General features: G+C 44.4%; 2 protein-coding genes across 4 annotated transcripts in view; one reads left to right on the top strand and one right to left on the bottom strand.

Annotated features, from left to right (window-relative positions):
- The window catches only part of naa50 (N-alpha-acetyltransferase 50, NatE catalytic subunit), a 36,363-nt gene extending 34,358 nt beyond the window's left edge, over positions 1–2,005 (bottom strand). Inside the window, exon 1 of one of the 2 annotated variants that reach the window (XM_059646452.1) lies at positions 1,830–2,005. In XM_059646452.1, coding sequence (XP_059502435.1) covers positions 1,830–1,837 — 8 coding nt within the window. In that variant the 5' untranslated portion in view covers positions 1,838–2,005. The remainder of the gene's footprint in view (positions 1–1,829) is intronic. The other variant, XM_059646451.1, reaches the window with a different exon arrangement.
- A 2,967-nt stretch (positions 2,006–4,972) lies between these two features.
- LOC125453151 (V-type proton ATPase catalytic subunit A) overlaps positions 4,973–18,156 on the top strand; it is a 37,942-nt gene continuing 24,758 nt past the window's right edge. Inside the window, exon 1 of one of the 2 annotated variants that reach the window (XM_048532331.2) lies at positions 4,973–5,074. The gene's annotated coding sequence lies outside the window, so the exon portion shown is untranslated. Of the gene's footprint in view, positions 5,075–5,120; positions 5,277–18,156 lie in introns of those variants that run through there. The other variant, XM_048532332.2, reaches the window with a different exon arrangement.

Genomic DNA, 18,156 nt, shown 5'->3' with positions numbered 1-18,156 from the left:
TCATTATTGAGGGCATAAACAAACTAATGTGTGCAGGTTACAATTTTCTACACTTCACTGTGTTCCCCTGAAAACAATACTAACAACTGAGTATTTCACAGGTGGTAGGTACACACTGAATCCTTGTCTTAATAATTGCTCTCTATGTGTGTAACTAAACAGTGGAAACCTTAGCAATGTAAGGAACACCACAATCTCTAATTCCAGCAGAAATTATTAGATAGTAATCAGGAGGAGGAATCACAGTTGATTTTAACTTCTCTAATCCAGTGATGTTACATCAATGCAGCTCTTCAGCAAACATCAAGAAACATAATACAAGCCAGTAGTAATTCTTCCAAACCATGCAGCCCAGTTACACACCGATTTGATCAAGTGCACCGACTCTACAGCTTATTCTAATTCATACATCATTTCACTAATCCTATTCCCTTACTTTCCTTTTTACTCCACAACAAAAATTAGAGATTAGGCTCAAAAATCTACATGAAAAGAACTGTAATACTAATGGAAGATTTACTTCAGGAAAAATCACACAAAAGATTTATTTACATTGCATATTACACAATTTCAGGACATCCCAAAGCAGCTTATAGCAAAGGCAAGATTTGTCTCAATTTCCACCACTGATTTTATTTACAACTTAGTCTTGACAAAATAGTTAAAACATGTGTTACAGCATAAACAAAATTTTTATTTAAATATTTCCTTGCAAATTTCATTTCTTACCCTTCAAAACGTATTAATGATAATAAAATGAGAGGCTGGATGAACACAGCAGGCCAAGCAGCATCTCAGGAGCACAAAAGCTTTTGAGCTCCTGAGATGCTGCTTGGCCTGCTGTGTTCATCCAGCCTCTCATTTTATTATCTTGGAATTCTCCAGCATCTGCAGTTCCCATTATCTCTAAAACATATTAATGATTGGTATTTTAGATTCTGTTCTACATAGAAGTTACAAAGCATTGATAATAGCATCTTCAGACTTCACAGGGAAAATATGTCAAAGAATAGAAAATAATTGATAAAAACGTATTAATTTATTTTCATGCCCAGCAGGGTCATTTGACCATTTTATGAGTAATCACGGTACATGAAAAAATTCCCAGATAAATTGAGCAGAAAATGAATCTGACAGAAACACTGAAAGCAACAGTTGAAACACTTCACCAACAAAATGTAACCTGTTATGTGTAAATACATAAATAATAGATCATAGAACATAAACAGAGTTGATGGAGCGAATTACTGGTAGGGGTTGGGGGAGGCAGTTGGATTTATTGAGGTATTACAATGGAGAGAGACTTAGCTGGGTTATGTCTCCGGGGAAAGGGGAGGGGTGGTAAGCTGGATTCTGCTCGGGGTTCATGAGGGGAGTCCGATTGAAAACTCAGTTCCTGGATTCATAATTAGAGGAAAAAGTCAATTAAAAGTAAAGTACTCTGGATGCTGAGTATGTGATTTTTTTTAAAAAAGTGTTGAGAAACTCCGCAGGTCTGGTAGCATCTGGGGACAGGAAAAAAAAACAGAATTAACGTGTCGAATCCAACAGAACACTTCTTCGGCACAGAAAAAAAGGTTTACCTCCGCCCTGAGTGAGGCAGAGAAGGGAAAAAGTGAGAAGGCCGCAGAAATCAGGCCCCCCAACTCCACCTACAACTCAACTAAAATAAAACTCTGACGGAGGAACTCCCGCCGCTTGCCCGAGGCCGCTGAGGGGAGCGGGGGAGCTGGGGGGGGGGGGGGGGCGGCGAGATCAGCTCCGACAGGCCGGGCCTCTTCTCTTCCCCCCCTCGCCTGCCATCCAGCGTGCTTGTCAGTTGGACTCACCCCTTCATGATGGGCGGGCGCTTGTCCGTCTTCACCTGGTGACCGAGCGGCGAGGAGCAGGAGGATGGAGGTGAATCGCCCAAACTCTTCAGCCCCTAACACATGCCACTCGCCGCGCACGCTCCTCTCCGCGCCACCCACTCTTCACCTCTGACCCCTGACCTCAGTCGGGCTTTTTGGGAGGGGGGTGGCGGTGGCGGTAGGAAATGGTTGGGGGAGGGCAATACGTTCGGCTCCTGCCCGACGACAGCCGAGTGTTCCCGACTGCGGGCCGAATGCCCTCCGAGTCTTCCCGAATCCCGGCCCGGTCTCCGCGAGTGGAGCCGAGTCCACCCGACTCTGGCACGCGTGGTGCCGAGTCGGACCAAGGCACGGCCAGGACTTCACGAACGGAGACGAGTCCGTTCGGGTGGTGCCTGAGTTCGCCCACCTCCAGGCCAGCTCCTCACGAATGGAGCCGAGTCTATCCGACTGTGCACCGAGTCAGCCCGACTGCGGGCCTGGTCTCGAGCAGGGGAGCCGCGAGTGAAACCGAGTGCATCTCGGACTATCCGAACCCTAACGAATTCCTCTCAGAAATAATCACCTGTATCGTTTAAATTTCTGTCCTTTTTATTTGAGTTATAAATTTAGAGAAAATATAACCGCCGACCATAGGCGGACTATTGGAATTAACTTGAAAGAAACGACAGCCACTGTAACCTTTTCACCCTCTACCAGTTCCATATCATGTTCATATCGGCCTTCGCGTAGAAATAAACTCCCCGCCAGTCCCTACGAGGGTCCTCCCGAGTGATGTTTATGTTAGTGGTAATGGGAACTGCAGAAGCTGGAGAATCCAAGATAACAAAGTGTGGAGCTGGATGAACACAGCAGGCCCAGCAGCATCTCAGGAGCACAAAAGCTGACGTTTCGGGCCTAGACCCTTCATCAGAGAGGGGGATGGGGTGAGGGTTCTGGAATAAATAGGGAGAGAGGGGGAGGCGGACCGAAGATGGAGAGAAAAGAAGATAGGTGGAGAGGAGAGTATAGGTGGAGAGAGTATAGGTGGGGAGGTAGGGAGGGGATAGGTCACTTCAGGGAAGACAGGTCAAGGAGGTGGGATGAGGTTAGTAGGTAGATGGGGGTGCGGCTTGTGGTGGGAGGAAGGGATGGGTGAGAGGAAGAACAGGTTAGGGAAGTGGAGGGGAGTGTGGAGCAGACAAGGGAGTTGTGGAGAGAGTGGTCTCTGTGGAAGGCAGACAAGGGGGGGGATGGAAAAATGTCTTGGGTGGTGGGATCGGATTGTAGATGGCGGAAGTGTCGGAGGATGATGCGTTGTATCCGGAGGTATGTGAGAACGAGGGGGATCCTCTGGGGGCGGTTGTTGCGGGAAATGCGGTCAAGGGCGTTCTCGACCACTGCGGGGGGAATGTTGTGGTCCTTGAAGAACGTGGACATCTGGGATGTGCGGGAGTGGAATGCCTCATCCTGGGAGCAGATGCGGCGGAGGCAGAGGAATTGGGAATAGGGGATGGAACCCACCCTCCTGCAAAAATTCCATCCCCTATTCCCAATTCCTCCGCCTCCACTGCATCTGCTCCCACAATGAGGCATTCCACTCCCACACATCCCAGATGTCCAAGTTCTTCAAGGACCACAACTTTCCCCCTGCAGTGGTTGAGAACGCCCTTGACCGCATTTCCCGCAACACATCCCTCACACACCGCCCCTGCCACAACCGCCCCCAGAGGATCCCCCTCGTCCTCACACACCACCCCACCAACCTCCGGATACAACGCATCATCCTCCGACACTTCCGCCATCTACAATCCGACCCCACCACCCAAGACATTTTTCCATCCCCACCCTTGTCTGCTTTGCGGAGAGACCACTCTCTCCACGACTCCCTTGTCTGCTCCACACACCCCTCCACTTCCCTAACCTGTTCTTCCTCTCACCCATCCCTTCCTCCCACCCCAAGCCACACCTCCGTCTCCTACCTACTAACCTCATCCCACCTCCTTGAGAGATAAAGGGAACTGCAGATGCTGGAGAATTCCAAGATAATAAAATGTGAGGCTGGATGAACACAGCAGGCCAAGCAGCATCTCAGGAGCACAAAAGCTGATGTTTCGGGCCTCGACCCTTCATCAGAGAGGGGGATGGGGAGAGGGAACTGGAATAAATAGGGAGAGAGTGGGAGGCAGACTGAAGGTGGAGAGTAAAGAAGATAGGTGGAGGGAGTATAGGTGGGGAGGTAGGGAGGGGATAGGTCAGTCCAGGGAAGACGGACAGGTCAAGGAGGTGGGATGAGGTTAGTAGGTAGATGGGGGTGCGGCTTGGGGTGGGAGGAAGGGATGGGTGAGAGGAAGAACCGGTTAGGGAGGCAGAGACAGGTTGGACTGGTTTTGGGATACAGTGGGGGGAGGGGACGAACTGGGCTGGTTTAGGGATGCAGGAGGGGAAGGGGAGATTTTGAAACTGGTGAAGTCCACATTGATACCATTGGGCTGCAGGGTTCCCAGGCGGAATATGAGTTGCTGTTCCTGCAACCTCCTTGAGCTGTCCGTCTTCCCCTCCCTACCTCCCCACCTATACTCTCCTCTCCACCTATCTTCTTTACTCTCCATCTTCAGTCCGCCTCCCCCTCTCTCCCTATTTATTCCAGTTCCCTCTCCCCATCCCCCTCTCTGATGAAGGGTCTAGGCCCGAAACGTCAGCTTTTGTGCTCCTGAGATGCTGCTTGGCTTGATGTTTATGATATTTATTTTACATAGAAAAGGCTGTTATCACGTGACTTGCTGAGTTCTTCCCTCCCCCCAACCCTCGGAAATTGTAATTCATCAATTCGCAAACATTACCGGAGTTTAAAACAATTTTGAAGAGGAAACGATCAAATTTTGATTCGGCGTTTATCTTAAAAAAATTTTTAAAAATCCCTCGGAATAGCGGAGGGGTGACGCACCGAGACGTCAGCGCGCCTGACATTTTCGCCTCCGTCCTCCACTGAGCACTGCAAAAGTCGTAAAGTTTTATTTATTTTATTTTATTTTGTTACACTCTTTCGGATGGTGACCTGAGGTGCGGTGTTAAAACATTGAAAATTAGGCTCGAGCGAAATATTAATTTCGGCAGCCCCGCCCCCTCCGTGCCGGCCGGCCGGCCCGCCCCCGCGCGCATGCGCTAGGATCAGCTGACTGAGCCGATCGGAGCTTGAGATCGGAGAGTCCGGAGCAGGTGAAGGAGGCTTCTCCTCAGCCAAGGTACATCGAGGAGGGTTTCCCTTGTCGGCCTTACTCGCTCGCTCGGCCGGCCGCACTGTTGCTGTTAGTCCGCGGCCCGATCGGTTCGGCCTGTTTGGGTTTTTGACGGTCGCGCAGCGTCCTGGGGGCAGGAGACTCTGACACCTAATCCGCCATCACCGCAGCCGCCCGGGCTCAGTGAGCTGCTTGTGCAGACCTTACGGTGCGAAGCTGTTCAAGCGTGTCCCTTCCCTGTCAGGCTGGCGGCGGGCTTTGGAGTACTGTGAGCGGGTTCGGGCCCTGCATCGAAGGCAGTGTGTGTTGGCGTTGGAGAGTAGCCCCGGGAGGAACAAAAGCAGAAGTCGCTGGAAAATCTCGGCAGGTCTGGCCGCACCTGTGAAGAAAGATCAAGAGTTAACGTTTCGGGTTCGACGACCCTTCCTCCGAACCGGACCCGAAAAGTTAACTCCGATTTTTCTTCACAGATGCTGCCAGACCTGCCGAGATTTTCCAGCGACTTCTGCTTTTGTTCCTGAATGATCATGGGGCTGAAAGGCTTGTCAGATGAGGAATGGAAGAGGACTCTGGTTCTGTACTTGATGGAGTTTAAAAGGATGGAAGGGTGGATATGGTTGGAACTAATAGAATATCTGAATAAGCGTTCTGACCCAAAATGTCGACTTTCCTACTCTTCTGCCTGACCACCTGTGCTCGTCTTGTTCCATGTTGTATTGACTCGGAATATTGAGGGTTATGGATAATGTGAAAACTGTTTCTACTGGTATGAGGATCTGAGGGCACACCTCAGAGGGGTGACCTTTTGGAATTGAAATGAGGAATTTATTCAGCCAGAGGGTGGGTAATCTGGTGAATTCATTGCAGCAGAGAGCTGTGGAGTTCTTGAATGGTAAGCGTATCAAGTGTTATGGAGAAGGCAGGAGAATTGGATTGAGAAACATGGCAGGCATGATCAAACGGTGAAGTAGATCAGTGGGCTGAATGGCCTGCTTCTGTTTCCGTGTCTCGTGGTCTTTGCTCGTGCTTAAATGGATTTGTTTTCCTGTCTCTTGCTCCACTCCCCCATCTCTTTCTATTCTGTCCTAATTCTCCTCACTTTCTGCCCATCTCCTCCGTTTAGCTCTCAAATTATATTGTACTCTCCTCTCCCATCCCACTAATCTCTGTGCCTGTAACAAGCTTCTTTGCACAACCCTGGTTGAATTGTCAATTTATCCTCTGGTAGATTGTATCATCTTTTCCCTCATCTTTGTACTATTTCTCTCAATTTATACATTTTTTCTCCATTTGTTCACATTGTGCACTTTTCTGCTTCTCCCTAAGCCTATCCCACTGAAAAAAAAATTCCAATTGCTCTCTGGAGTGTGTATTAACATTTTTGGAGTTGACTTATGAATATGCTCAAATCTATTCTCCCACTGTCTAATGACATAAATCATGGAAGGAAAGGGAGTGTGTGAGGTGTCAAGCACTGGTATACGTCGATAGTGGGAAGTGAAACAGGAGTTTTGCAATTCAAGAAATCTTGAAAGCACTGTTCAACTCCTCACTAAAGACAAAGACGACAAGTTTTAAATCGTATCATATCCATGCTGAAACGTCCTCATGATAAATGCACCCAGCATTGTGGACTTTGAACGTGTTACGGCAATTTCAGTTATGTGCATCAGTAAAATATGATATTCTTGTGATTGTTTAATCCTAAATTGGTTTCTGCTTAATGTACTTGTATAAGCTAGCCTAAGTGTACATATCACACGTTGCTAGCTAATTCTCTTAAGCCTTTTATTCTGAAATGTGTGTTTGTGACTTCTTACAATTTGTGATTTAGCTTTGCTTTAACTTAATTTAGCTTTAACTCATCACGTAGCGTAGAATAGAGCATCAATGTCAGATTTCTTTTTTTTAAAAGAGTCCTTCACATGTCAAAGTCCTGAATGTTTAAAGCAGTAATAGAAGACACTCAGAATGAGGTGGAGAGAAAGGTAGTGAAAGGCTCAAATGAAAATAAAATTAAGGAGATTTTTGAATACAGGCAATGAAAATTGCTGGGAAAGCTCAACAAGTTTGGCAGCATCTGTACAGAGAGGTTTTGGGCCTAGTGACCCTTCCTCCGTACAGGCCCTCTGAGGAAGGGTCACTGGAGGCGAAATGTTCACTCTGATTTTTCTCTATTGGTGTCACCAGACCTGAGCTTTTCCAGTGATTTCTGTTTTTTTCTGATTTACAGTATCCACAGTTCTTTTGGCTTTTATTTGAATATTGGCAGTTAGGAATTAAAATGTCCTAAATGGTGCAATAACTAAAATAATCCCTTTATAATCAGGATTTTCTTAAACATTTTATATTGAATTCTTTACTTAAAATTTTAATCATTCTTGAAGAATTTCATATCCTCTCAGAAGTGTTTGAGAAGAAGGATGCTGTACAAATGTAAGATAATCAAGTGTGAAGTTGGATGAACACAGCTGGCCAAGCAGCATCTCAGGAGCCCAAAAGCTGACGTTTCGGGCCTAGACCCTTCAGCAGAGAGAGGGATGGGGTGAGGGTTCTGGAATAAATAGGGAGAGAGGGGGAGGCAGACCGAAGATGGAGAGAAAAGAAGATAGGTGGAGAGGAGAGTATAGGTGGGGAGGTAGGGAGGGGATAGGTCGGACCAGGGAAGACGGACAGGTCAAGGAGGTGGGATGAGGTTAGTAGGTAGGAGATGGAGGTGTGGCTTGGGGTGGGAGGAAGAACAGGTTAGGGAGGCAGAGACAGGCTGGGCTGGTTTTGGGATGCGGTGGGGGAAGGGGAGATTTTGAAGCTGGTGAAGTCCACATTGATACCATTGGGCTGCAGGGTTCCCAAGCGGAATATGAGTTGCTGTTCCTGCAACCTTCGCGTGGTATCATTGTGGCACTGCAGGAGGCCCATGATGGACATGTCATCTAAAGAATGGGAGGGGGAGTTGAAATGGTTCACGACTGGGAGATGCAGTTGTTTATTGCGAACCGAGCAGAGGTGTTCTGCAAAGCGGTCCCCAAGCCTCCGCTTGGTTTCCCCAATGTAGAGGAAGCCACACCGGATACAATGGATACAGTACACCACATTGGCAGATGTGCAGGTGAACCTCTGCTTAATATGGAAAATCATCTTTGGGGTCTGGGATAGGGGTGAGGGAGGAGGTGTAGGGGGGAAGGTGTAGCATTTCCTGCAGGAACAGCGACTCATATTCCGCTTGGGAACCCTGCAGCCCAATGGTATCAATGTGTACTTCACCAGCTTCAAAATCTCCCCTTCCCCCACCGCATCCCAAAACCAGCCCAGTTCGTCTCCTCCCCCCACTGCACCACACAACCAGCCCAACCTGTCTCTGCCTCCCTAACCTGTTCTTCCTCTCACCCATCCCTTCCTCCCACCCCAAGCTGCACCTCCATTTCCTACCTACTAACCTCATCCCACCTCCTTGACCCATTCGTCTTCCCTGGACTGACCTATCCCCTCCCTACCTCCCCACCTATACTCTCCTCTCCACCTATCTTCTTTTCTCCATCTTCGGTCCGCCTCCCCCTCTCTCCCTATTTATTCCAGTTCCCTCTCCCCATCCCCCTCTCTGATGAAGGGTCTCGGCCCGAAACGTCAGCTTTTGTGCTCCTGAGATGCTGCTTGGCCTGCTGTGTTCATCCAGCTTCGCATTTTATTATCTAGGATTCTCCAGCATCTGCAGTTCCCATTATCACTGCTGTACAAATGTAGAGTGCTTATGTTTTGTTTAAAGTTCTGAGTAGTGAACGTTTTCCTTTATTAAATTGTTACCTGGAACCTTTTAAAAATTGACATGTTGGAAACTAAGTCTTTTCCAAAAGGTCATGTGGTGGAAATAGGAGGAGGGCAGTAATGTCAGTTTTAGAATTAATGCAAATATCTGTGACTAACTGCCTGTAAAACCTGAGAAACAATTATACTCATGTGACAGCTTTCATAAAGTGTACAGAAAACTTGATATTTCTTCAGAAATTAGGAATAAAGAGTTAGCAAAAACTGTGCATAAAACGTAGATCTCTCTTGCAATCCTAATATTTCAGAAGCACTATTTCAACTTTTTAAAATCTTGCTCCTCAGCTTTTATTTAAAAATCTACTTGCCTTCAACAAACCAGAGTATTAACAGCAGAAATATTTTTGGATGGTTAAAGGTCAAATCTCTGGATATATACTGCACTTCTTGTCTTTTTTGTTAATGTACATTTTACAATGCATATTTCTTTGTATGTCTTGTGCAAGAGTATATTTTCCCTAAACTTTGCTAATGTAAATGATTAGCTCTCCTCTTGCACAATGTTTTCTCTTAATACAGAATACTCTGATTCTAATTAGTTTGCAGCTGTACTAATTAATTGTGTAGACAGTTTGTCCCACTTAATGGGTGATATATTTAGTCAGCAGAGCTGAGAATCTTGAATGCAGTTCAAGAACTTATTTTCCATGGAGGAAGGGGTGGGAATCAGTTATTGATCAAGTTTAACAATGGCCCGGAAATTATACACTGTGCTATTTAGATTTCAAGACTGAACTACTAAATTACGAGCTCCATTCCAGATCGACATTTGAATGGATATCTGGAAACACGCGTGGCCTATTGTTGACGCTGCACTGGTCCTACAGTGTTATGGTAAATGAATAACACTGCAAATGCCTTGGGTGTAAAACCTGTACGTTGTTAATTCCTAGTGTTAGCCATTAAGAATTCTTGCGTCTATTTCTTTGGGAAAGAAATGTTTGATGCTTTGTTTAGGTCTGACCTGAGCCAGATATGTAAACTAGTGAAATTTGATGTGTGTCAAATTAAATTGATGTTCTGCAGTTGCAGAACATTAATTTATGTACGTTAGAACTTGGTGTTAAGTACCTGTTTTAGTTTGTGATATTTGCTGATCTATTAAATCAGGAATCTGGACTTGTCCTATTATGTGTGGACATCATCAGTGTATGTTATGAATGTGTTTTGGTTGATGTGTAGTGTTAAATTTTGGAGCAAGTCAAATTGGCTGGCCAACAGAAGACAGCGAGTGGTTGTAGAAGGAAAATATTCTGCCTGGAAGTCAGTGGTGAGTGGAGTTCCACAGGGCTCTGTCCTTGGGCCTCTACTGTTTGTAATTTTTATTAATGACTTGGACGAGGGGATTGAAGGATGGGTCAGCAAGTTTGCAGACGACACAAAGGTCGGAGGTGTCATTGACAGTGTAGATGGCTGTTGTAGGCTGCAGCGGGACATTGACAGGATGCAGAGATGGGCTGAGAGGTGGCAGATGGAGTTCAACCTGGATAAATGCGAGGTGATGCATTTTGGAAGGTCGAATTTGAAAGCTGAGTACAGGATTAAGGATAGGATTCTTGGCAGCGTGGAGGAACAGAGGGATCTTGGTGTGCAGATACATAGATCCCTTAAAATGGCCACCCAAGTGGACAGGGTTGTTAAGAAAGCATATGGTGTTTTGGCTTTCATTAACAGGGGGATTGAGTTTAAGAGTCGTGAGATCTTGTTGCAGCTCTATAAAACTTTGGTTAGACCGCACTTGGAATACTGCGTCCAGTTCTGGGCGCCCTATTATAGGAAAGATGTGGATGCTTTGGAGAGGGTTCAGAGGAGGTTTACCAGGATGCTGCCTGGACTGGAGGGCTTATCTTATGAAGAGAGGTTGACTGAGCTCGGTCTCTTTTCATTGGAGAAAAGGAGGAGGAGAGGGGACCTAATTGAGGTATACAAGATAATGAGAGGCATAGATAGAGTTGATAGCCAGAGACTATTTCCCAGGGCAGAAATGGCTAGCACAAGGGGTCATAGTTTTAAGCTGGTTGGAGGAAAGTATAGAGGGGATGTCAGAGGCAGGTTCTTTACGCAGAGAGTTGTGAGAGCATGGAATGCGTTGCCAGCAGCAGTTGTGGAAGCAAGGTCATTGGGGTCATTTAAGAGACTGCTGGACATGTATATGGTCACAGAAATTTGAGGGTGCATACATGAGGATCAATGGTCGGCACAACATTGTGGGCTGAAGGGCCTGTTCTGTGCTGTACTGTTCTATGTTCTAAATATAGCAACCGTTTGGATTAGTTTAGGTTGAGGTGGTCTAGTTTGTGCCAGTTTCTGATTCAGTGGCTCTGCACTGGCTATCTTTGTTCTGAGCTGAACAGCTATAGCACTTTTGTTAAATACTGCAACAGAATAACATATGAACTTGTTTATTTCTACCCAGTTGTGAGATTACATTACCATTTTTTTTCTATAAACTTTCAGCAGAATCAGAGCTTTATTGTACCATTTCAGGAGACCATTTACCCTGCCATGTCTATACCAGCTCTCAAAATTGCAATTCATTTGTAGCATTCTCCATCTTCTCCCTGTTACCCTGCGTGTTCTTCTTTTCAGATAACAGTCTAATTTTCTTTCCACTTCCTGCTGGTGACTTTAGGCTTTAAGATATACCTGGGATCAGTGGGATGCTGTGTTTTAGATAGTACACAATTCAATGGGGTAATTTTCTTTATGGGATATGTTACCCAGCAGGGTGCAGAAACATCTGTAATCAAATACTGGCTCGGTGAACAATTCTACAACCTCATGCACGACCCGAGCTACAAATCTCCTCAGGAAAAAATTCCTCCTTTTCCTTTCTCATTCAATCTCCTGAAGCCAATTAAAGTGTTGAGTGTACTGGTAAAAGAACTAGAATGGCAATCAAGATGTGAATTCATACCAAACAATGGCTAAATTATAAAATTGCATTAAATTAATTGGTTGGTAATGAACTGCCTTTTTTTTAAACCACTGCAGATATTGGAGAATTACAGGTGCCTGCAGTGCTATTTTATTGAAAGGCTTTGACCCAGTGACAATGACAGAACACTTGTAGTTCCAAATCAGAGCATTGTGTATGTTGTTCCCAATGCGTCTGCTGTCGTTAATCTCTGAGGTGGTGAGGTTGCAGGTTTGCACATTGATGAAAAAGCTTTGGTGAGTTATTGCAGTGCACCAAGTCGATGGTACACATGGCTACAACTGTCGACCAGTGGTGATGAAAGGGACTGTTGAAAGTGGTAAATGGTCTACCAATCAAATAGGTTGCTTTTGTCTTGGATGATGTTACTCTTCTTGAGTGTTAGAGTTGAACTCGTTTACATAACTGCAGAGAGTTCCATCACACTCCTGGTTTGAGTGTATGTTGCAGGTGCTGTATACTTGTTTTTATCCCTCAGTTAAGTTGTTAAATGTCTTCCAGTAAAACCGAGGCTCAGGCCCGTGTTTTTGGCGTTACAGATGACCTTGAAAAAGATTTTTACTCTACGGGATATTGATGGCATTCTATAAACCATGGCAAGGGTCCAACTAACTACATCTCTGATCTTAACAAGAAGCTTGTCATTTGGTCTGTGAACATTTAACAAGTCACCTCGAAGTTAACCACTTTTCAAGATTTTTATCCAACCTAATTAATCTTCCTCCTAGCTGATGTTGGCTTCTTAACAGAATTTGGCATAAATGAAATTGCCTGTGTTTCATAAATGAATGTACTTTGAGTGTGCTATAAACTTTCTCATTCTGACATTGGTTTTCAGGAAAATTAAAGTATTTTGCAGTTAAACGGCCATGCTATGAAAGCCTAAATCATTTGATCTTGCACTTATAAATATTCACCAAAATTCTTAACGAACATTATTATTAAGTAATTTGGTGTACTTGGGAGTGCACCTCATATTGGACTTCTGTATTCCTGTCATAGGTGTATTAGACACTCGTCTTCAGAATGATGTCTGTGGATCTAAAGATAGATTTATGACTTGGAGATTAATGTTTCACTGCTTCAACCATGTTTACAAAATGTTCACTTTGCAACTAAATTTCTTGAAAACATGGAGATCAAATTGTACTATTTGCTTATTTTTCTCTAAAATATTTTTGATGTAAAAACTTTCATCTGCAAGCCATGGTATATATTGATTCTATCACTGGAGTGATTCAATGTTCATTTTCATGACAGTGGTGGAACCATGTAGTTAAACACTGATAAATATGTTCCTTAAGGGTACATTGCTGTCATCCTGAAAACTCATGCTATATGAAATACTTCACTTGTCATTGAGTTAATAATGTGGACCATTAGAATAGTAAAGCATCAGTGAGAAATTTCTGTGCCAGATTCTATTCACCTATTCATGATTTGATGATTAAACATGGCAAAAAGCCACATTCTGTTCCAAACTCGAGTCGATATAGGTCTACAGCAGACCCTAATTACATTTGCTTGCCCCACTTTCCATGTGCTCTTAATATTCTTCAAGTGCTGTTAAAGATTGAATCAAAGTGGTCACTTGTAAATTGTTCTATTTTCTAATAACCATAGAACATAGAAAAGTACAGCACAGTACAGGCCCTTTGGCCCACGATGTTGTGCTGTGGATTAATCCTAATCCAAAAATAAAATAGCCTAACATACATTCCCCTCAATTCACTGCTGTCCATGTGCATGTCCAGCAGTCGCTTAAATGTCACTAATGACACTGCTTCCACGACTACCACCGGCAAAGTATTCCATGCGCTCACAACTCTCTGGGTCAAGAACCTCCCTCTGACGTCTCCTCTATACCTTCCTCCTAACACCTTAAAACTATGACCCCTCGTGGCAGTCAATCCTGCCCTGGGGAAATGTCTCTGGCTATTAACTCTATCCATGCCTCTCATTACCTCGATCAAGTCACCTCTCTTCCTCCTCCTCTCCAGAGAGAAAAGTCCGAGCTCAGTCAACCTCTCCTCGTAAGATAAGCTCTCCAGTCCCAGCAGCATCCTGGTCAACCTCCTTTCCACCCTCTCCAAAGCCTCCACATCTTTTCTATAATACAGCGACCAGAACTGGACACAATATTCCAAGTGTGGTCTCACCAGGGTTTTGTAGAGCTGCAGCATAACCTCGCGGCTCTTAAACTCGATCCCCCTGTTAATGAAAGCCAAAACACCATATGCTTTCTTAACAACCTTATCCAATTGGGTGGCAACTTTGAGGGAGCTATGCACTTGAACACCAAGATCCTGCTGTCCCTCCACACTGCCGAGAATCCTGCCTTTAATCCAAGATTCAACATTTAAGTTTGACCTTCCAAAATGCATCACTTCGCATTTATCCAGATTGATCTCTATCTGCCATTTCTCAGCCCGGCTCTGCATACTGTCAATGTCTCGCTGAAGCCTGCAATAGCTCTCGATACTATCAACGGCACCTCCAACCTTTGTGTCATCAGCAAACATACTAACCCACCCCTCAACCTCCTCATCCAAGTCATTTATAAAAACTACAAACAGCAGAGGCTCAAGAACAGAGCCCTGTGGGACACCACTCAGCACTGACCTCCAGGCAGAATACTTACCATCTACAGCCACTCTCTGCCTCCTGTCAGCCAACCAATTCTGAATCCAGACAGCCAAATCACCCTCTATCCCATACTTCCTGACTTTATGAATGAGCCTGCCGTGGGGAACCTTATCAAATGCCTTGCTGAAGTCCATGAACATCACATCCACTGCTCGACCCTCATCAACCTGTCTCGTGACTTCCTCAAAGAACTCAATAAGGCATGAACTGCCCCTCTCAAAGCCATGCTGACTCCCTTTAATCACTCTATGCTTTTCCAAATAGTCATAAATCCTATCCCTCAGAATTCTTTCTAAAACCTTGCTGACCACAGACGTAAGACTGACTGGTCTGTAATTTCCAGGGATTTCCCTATTCCCTTTCTTAAAAAGAGGACCAACATTTGCTCCCTCCCCTCTTCCGGTATGACTCCCGTGGAGAGTGAGGAAGCAAAGATCTTCGCCAGCAGCTTAGCAACCTCCTTTCTAGCTTCCCGGAGCAACCTAGGATAAATCTGGTCTGGCCCTGGGGACTTAGCAATCTAAATGCTTGCCAAAATTTCCAGCACATCAACTTACTCAATCTTGATCTGTTCAAGCCTGTTTTCCTGCTCCTCAAAGTTCTCATGCACAACAAGGTCCCTTTCCTTCGTGAAAACCGAGGCAAAAAACTCGTTTAGGGCTTCCCCTATCTGCTCAGACTCCACACACAAGTTCCCTACGCTATCCCTGATCAGCCCTACCTTCTCACTGATCATTCTCTTATTCCCCACGTATGAGTAAAATGCCTTCCGGTTCTCCCTTATCCTTCCTTCCAAGCCTTTCTCGTGTCCCCTCCTGGCCCTCCTCAGTCCACTTTTGAGCTCCTTCCGAGCAAACCTATAATCCTCTAAAGCTGTGCTAGACCCTTGCTTCCTCCACCTTATGTAAGCTGCCTTTTTCTTTTTGATGAGAAGCACCTCTCTTCCCGTCATCCAAGGCTCCTTAATCTTACCCCTTCTTACCTGTCTCAGAAGAACAAATTTATGCGTCACTCGCAACAATTGCTCCTTAAACAGTCTCCACATGTCTGTTATGCCCTTTCTGTGGAACAATTGCTCCCAATCTGTACTTCCCAACTCCTGCTTGATAGCATCATTGTTTCCTTCTATACAGAAAGCAGAAATACTTTGTCACCCTACCCATCACTCTTCTAGTAGTTGTATTAGATTTATGTCTCTTTCCCTTCCTTCAATTGATAATCCTTCCAATTTACATACTACCTGGTAAAACTTGCCATAATCTGTCTTTGATTCAGTATCTTGTTCATTTCTGTATTTGTATGTATTGCCAACATATGAAAATTCCAGATTTTTCTAAGGATATTCTCATCTTCTGTCCTGTTTTGACGATCTGTATCCTTACATTCCTATCCTTTCATTTGGCTCAAAATTTTACTATTAGTCTTTATTTTCATTCGAAACTTTTTTTGTCCAAGTAAAGCAGTTTGTGTTTCAGTGCATGTTCCCCTTTCTGCCATTGGCCAAATCATATATTAATATGCAGAATGTGGATTCCCATAACAGCTTGCACAAGTTGAGCTCATATCAGAAATACTAACTACGTGTCAATCACAGATTGAATGAATGTGCAAACATTCTAAAGGTTAGGATGGTTAAAATATTGGAGTAAACTTTTGAAAAAGTGGTATTTCTCCTGAAAAATTGTCTCCTTCCTCTCAGCTTCATTCAACCCAAAATGAACTACATTTAAAATGATGGATTGCTAAAGAGAAAGTATTCATTTTTGATGTGCATCTATTTGCTCATTGAGGGTAGGAATAGCTGAATCACTATTGGTGGCCCAGGTTAGTGAGAGCAGGATTAGGAAGATGGATCAGATGAGTGCTTGGCTGAAGAGCTGATGCTAAGGGAAAGGGTTCTCATTTTTGGACCAATGGAATCTGTTTAGGGGTGGAAATGACCTGTTTAAGATTAAAGGTTCCACCTGAATTGGAAAGGGGCCAATATCCCTATGGCAAAAATTGCTAGTGCTGCTTGGGAGGCTTTAAACTTGTAAGGGGTGGGGATGGGTTTGTGGGACTAAACTGATGATGAGTAGGGCTGAGGATGGTGCAGTGGATAAGGGGCGCATGTCTAATTGTCAAGGCAGACAAGAGTTTTGTAGAGAATGAGGTTTGATTGATAAATTAAACTGTATTTACTTCAATGCGAGAGACCTGGCAGGTAACTTAGGGCATGGTTGGGAACATGGGACTGGAATACATTATAGCTATGACTGTAGCATGGCTCAGGGATGGACAGGACTGGCAGCTTATTGTACCAGGGTATAGATGCTACAGGAAGGATAGAAAGGCAAGATAAACGAAGAGTGGTGTTTTTGGTTAGGGAGAAAGTTACAGCTATACAAAAGGAAGATATTCCTGGAAGATGGTCCATTAAAGTTATATTGGTAGAACTTAAGGGGATGATCACTTTGGGATTGTATTATAGGCCCCCAATAATAAGTGGGAAATTGACAAGCAAATGTATAAGGAGATCTAATCTCTAACAAAAATAGGATTATAATGAAAGGGAAGTTTAACATTCCAAACATAGACTGGATGTCGTGGTGTTAAGTGCTTAGATGGGGAGGAATTTGTGTGTACAGGAAAACTTTCTTGCTCAATATGTGATGTACCTCCTGCAGAGAGTGCAATGTTTGACCTTCTGTCAGGAAATAAGGCGGGGCAAGTGTCTGAGGTGTCAGTAGGGGCTTGCTTTGGTGCAAATGATCGCAATTCTATTATTTTTAAAATATTTATGGAAAAGGATAGAACTGACCAAAAAGGTAAAGTTCTAAATTGGAGTACGGCCGATTTTGACACATTAGTCAGGAACTTCCAAAAGTTGATGGGGGGAGGATAGTTAGGTAAAGGGACACTTGGGAAGTGGGAGGCCTTTAAGAATGAGATAGAGTTCAAAGACAACATGCTCCTGTTAGTTTGAAGGGCAAGGCTGGTAGGTGTAAGGAATGCTGAATGTTGGTCCAGAAAAAAGCATAATCAGGTGTAAATGGCTGCGATTGAGTGAGTCCCAGAAAAGTGTAAAGGCAATAGAGGTATATTTAAGAGGAAATCAAGAGGGCAAAAATGGGACATGAGATACCTTTGGCAAATAGAGTTAAGGAGAATCCAAAGAGATTCTGTAAATTAATTAAGGCAAAAAGAGTAACTAGGGAGAGAATAGGGCCCTATAAAGATCAGTGTGGCCATCTGTTTGTGGAACCACAGGAGATAGGTGAAGTACTAAATGAATATTTTGTCATTATTTACTGTGGAGAAGGACTAGGAAGCCAGGAAACTTGGGGTAATAAATATGGAGACTTTGTAAGATGCAAATATTAAAGAAGAGGAAGTGCTGGAGGTCTTAAAATGCATAATGTTAGATAAATCTTTGGGACCTTATAGGTGTTTCCCAGAACTTTGTGAGAAGCTGGAGAAGAGACTGCTAGACCCCTTGCTGAGATTTGAATCATCCACAGCTACGGGTGAGGTATCGGAAGAGTGGAGGTTGTCTAATGTAGTGCCTTTTTTTTTTGAAAATCCAGGGAGCCTGACATCAGTGGTGGATCCCTTGTTGGAGGGGATTCTGAGGGACAGGATTTACATGTACTTGGAAAGGCCAAGGACTGATTAGGGATAGTCAGCATGGCTTTATGCATGG

The sequence above is a fragment of the Stegostoma tigrinum genome, chromosome 6 (assembly GCF_030684315.1).
Source record: "Stegostoma tigrinum isolate sSteTig4 chromosome 6, sSteTig4.hap1, whole genome shotgun sequence".
Classification (NCBI taxonomy): Eukaryota; Metazoa; Chordata; class Chondrichthyes; order Orectolobiformes; family Stegostomatidae; genus Stegostoma; species Stegostoma tigrinum.
This window is presented reverse-complemented; position numbering and strand designations above follow the sequence as displayed.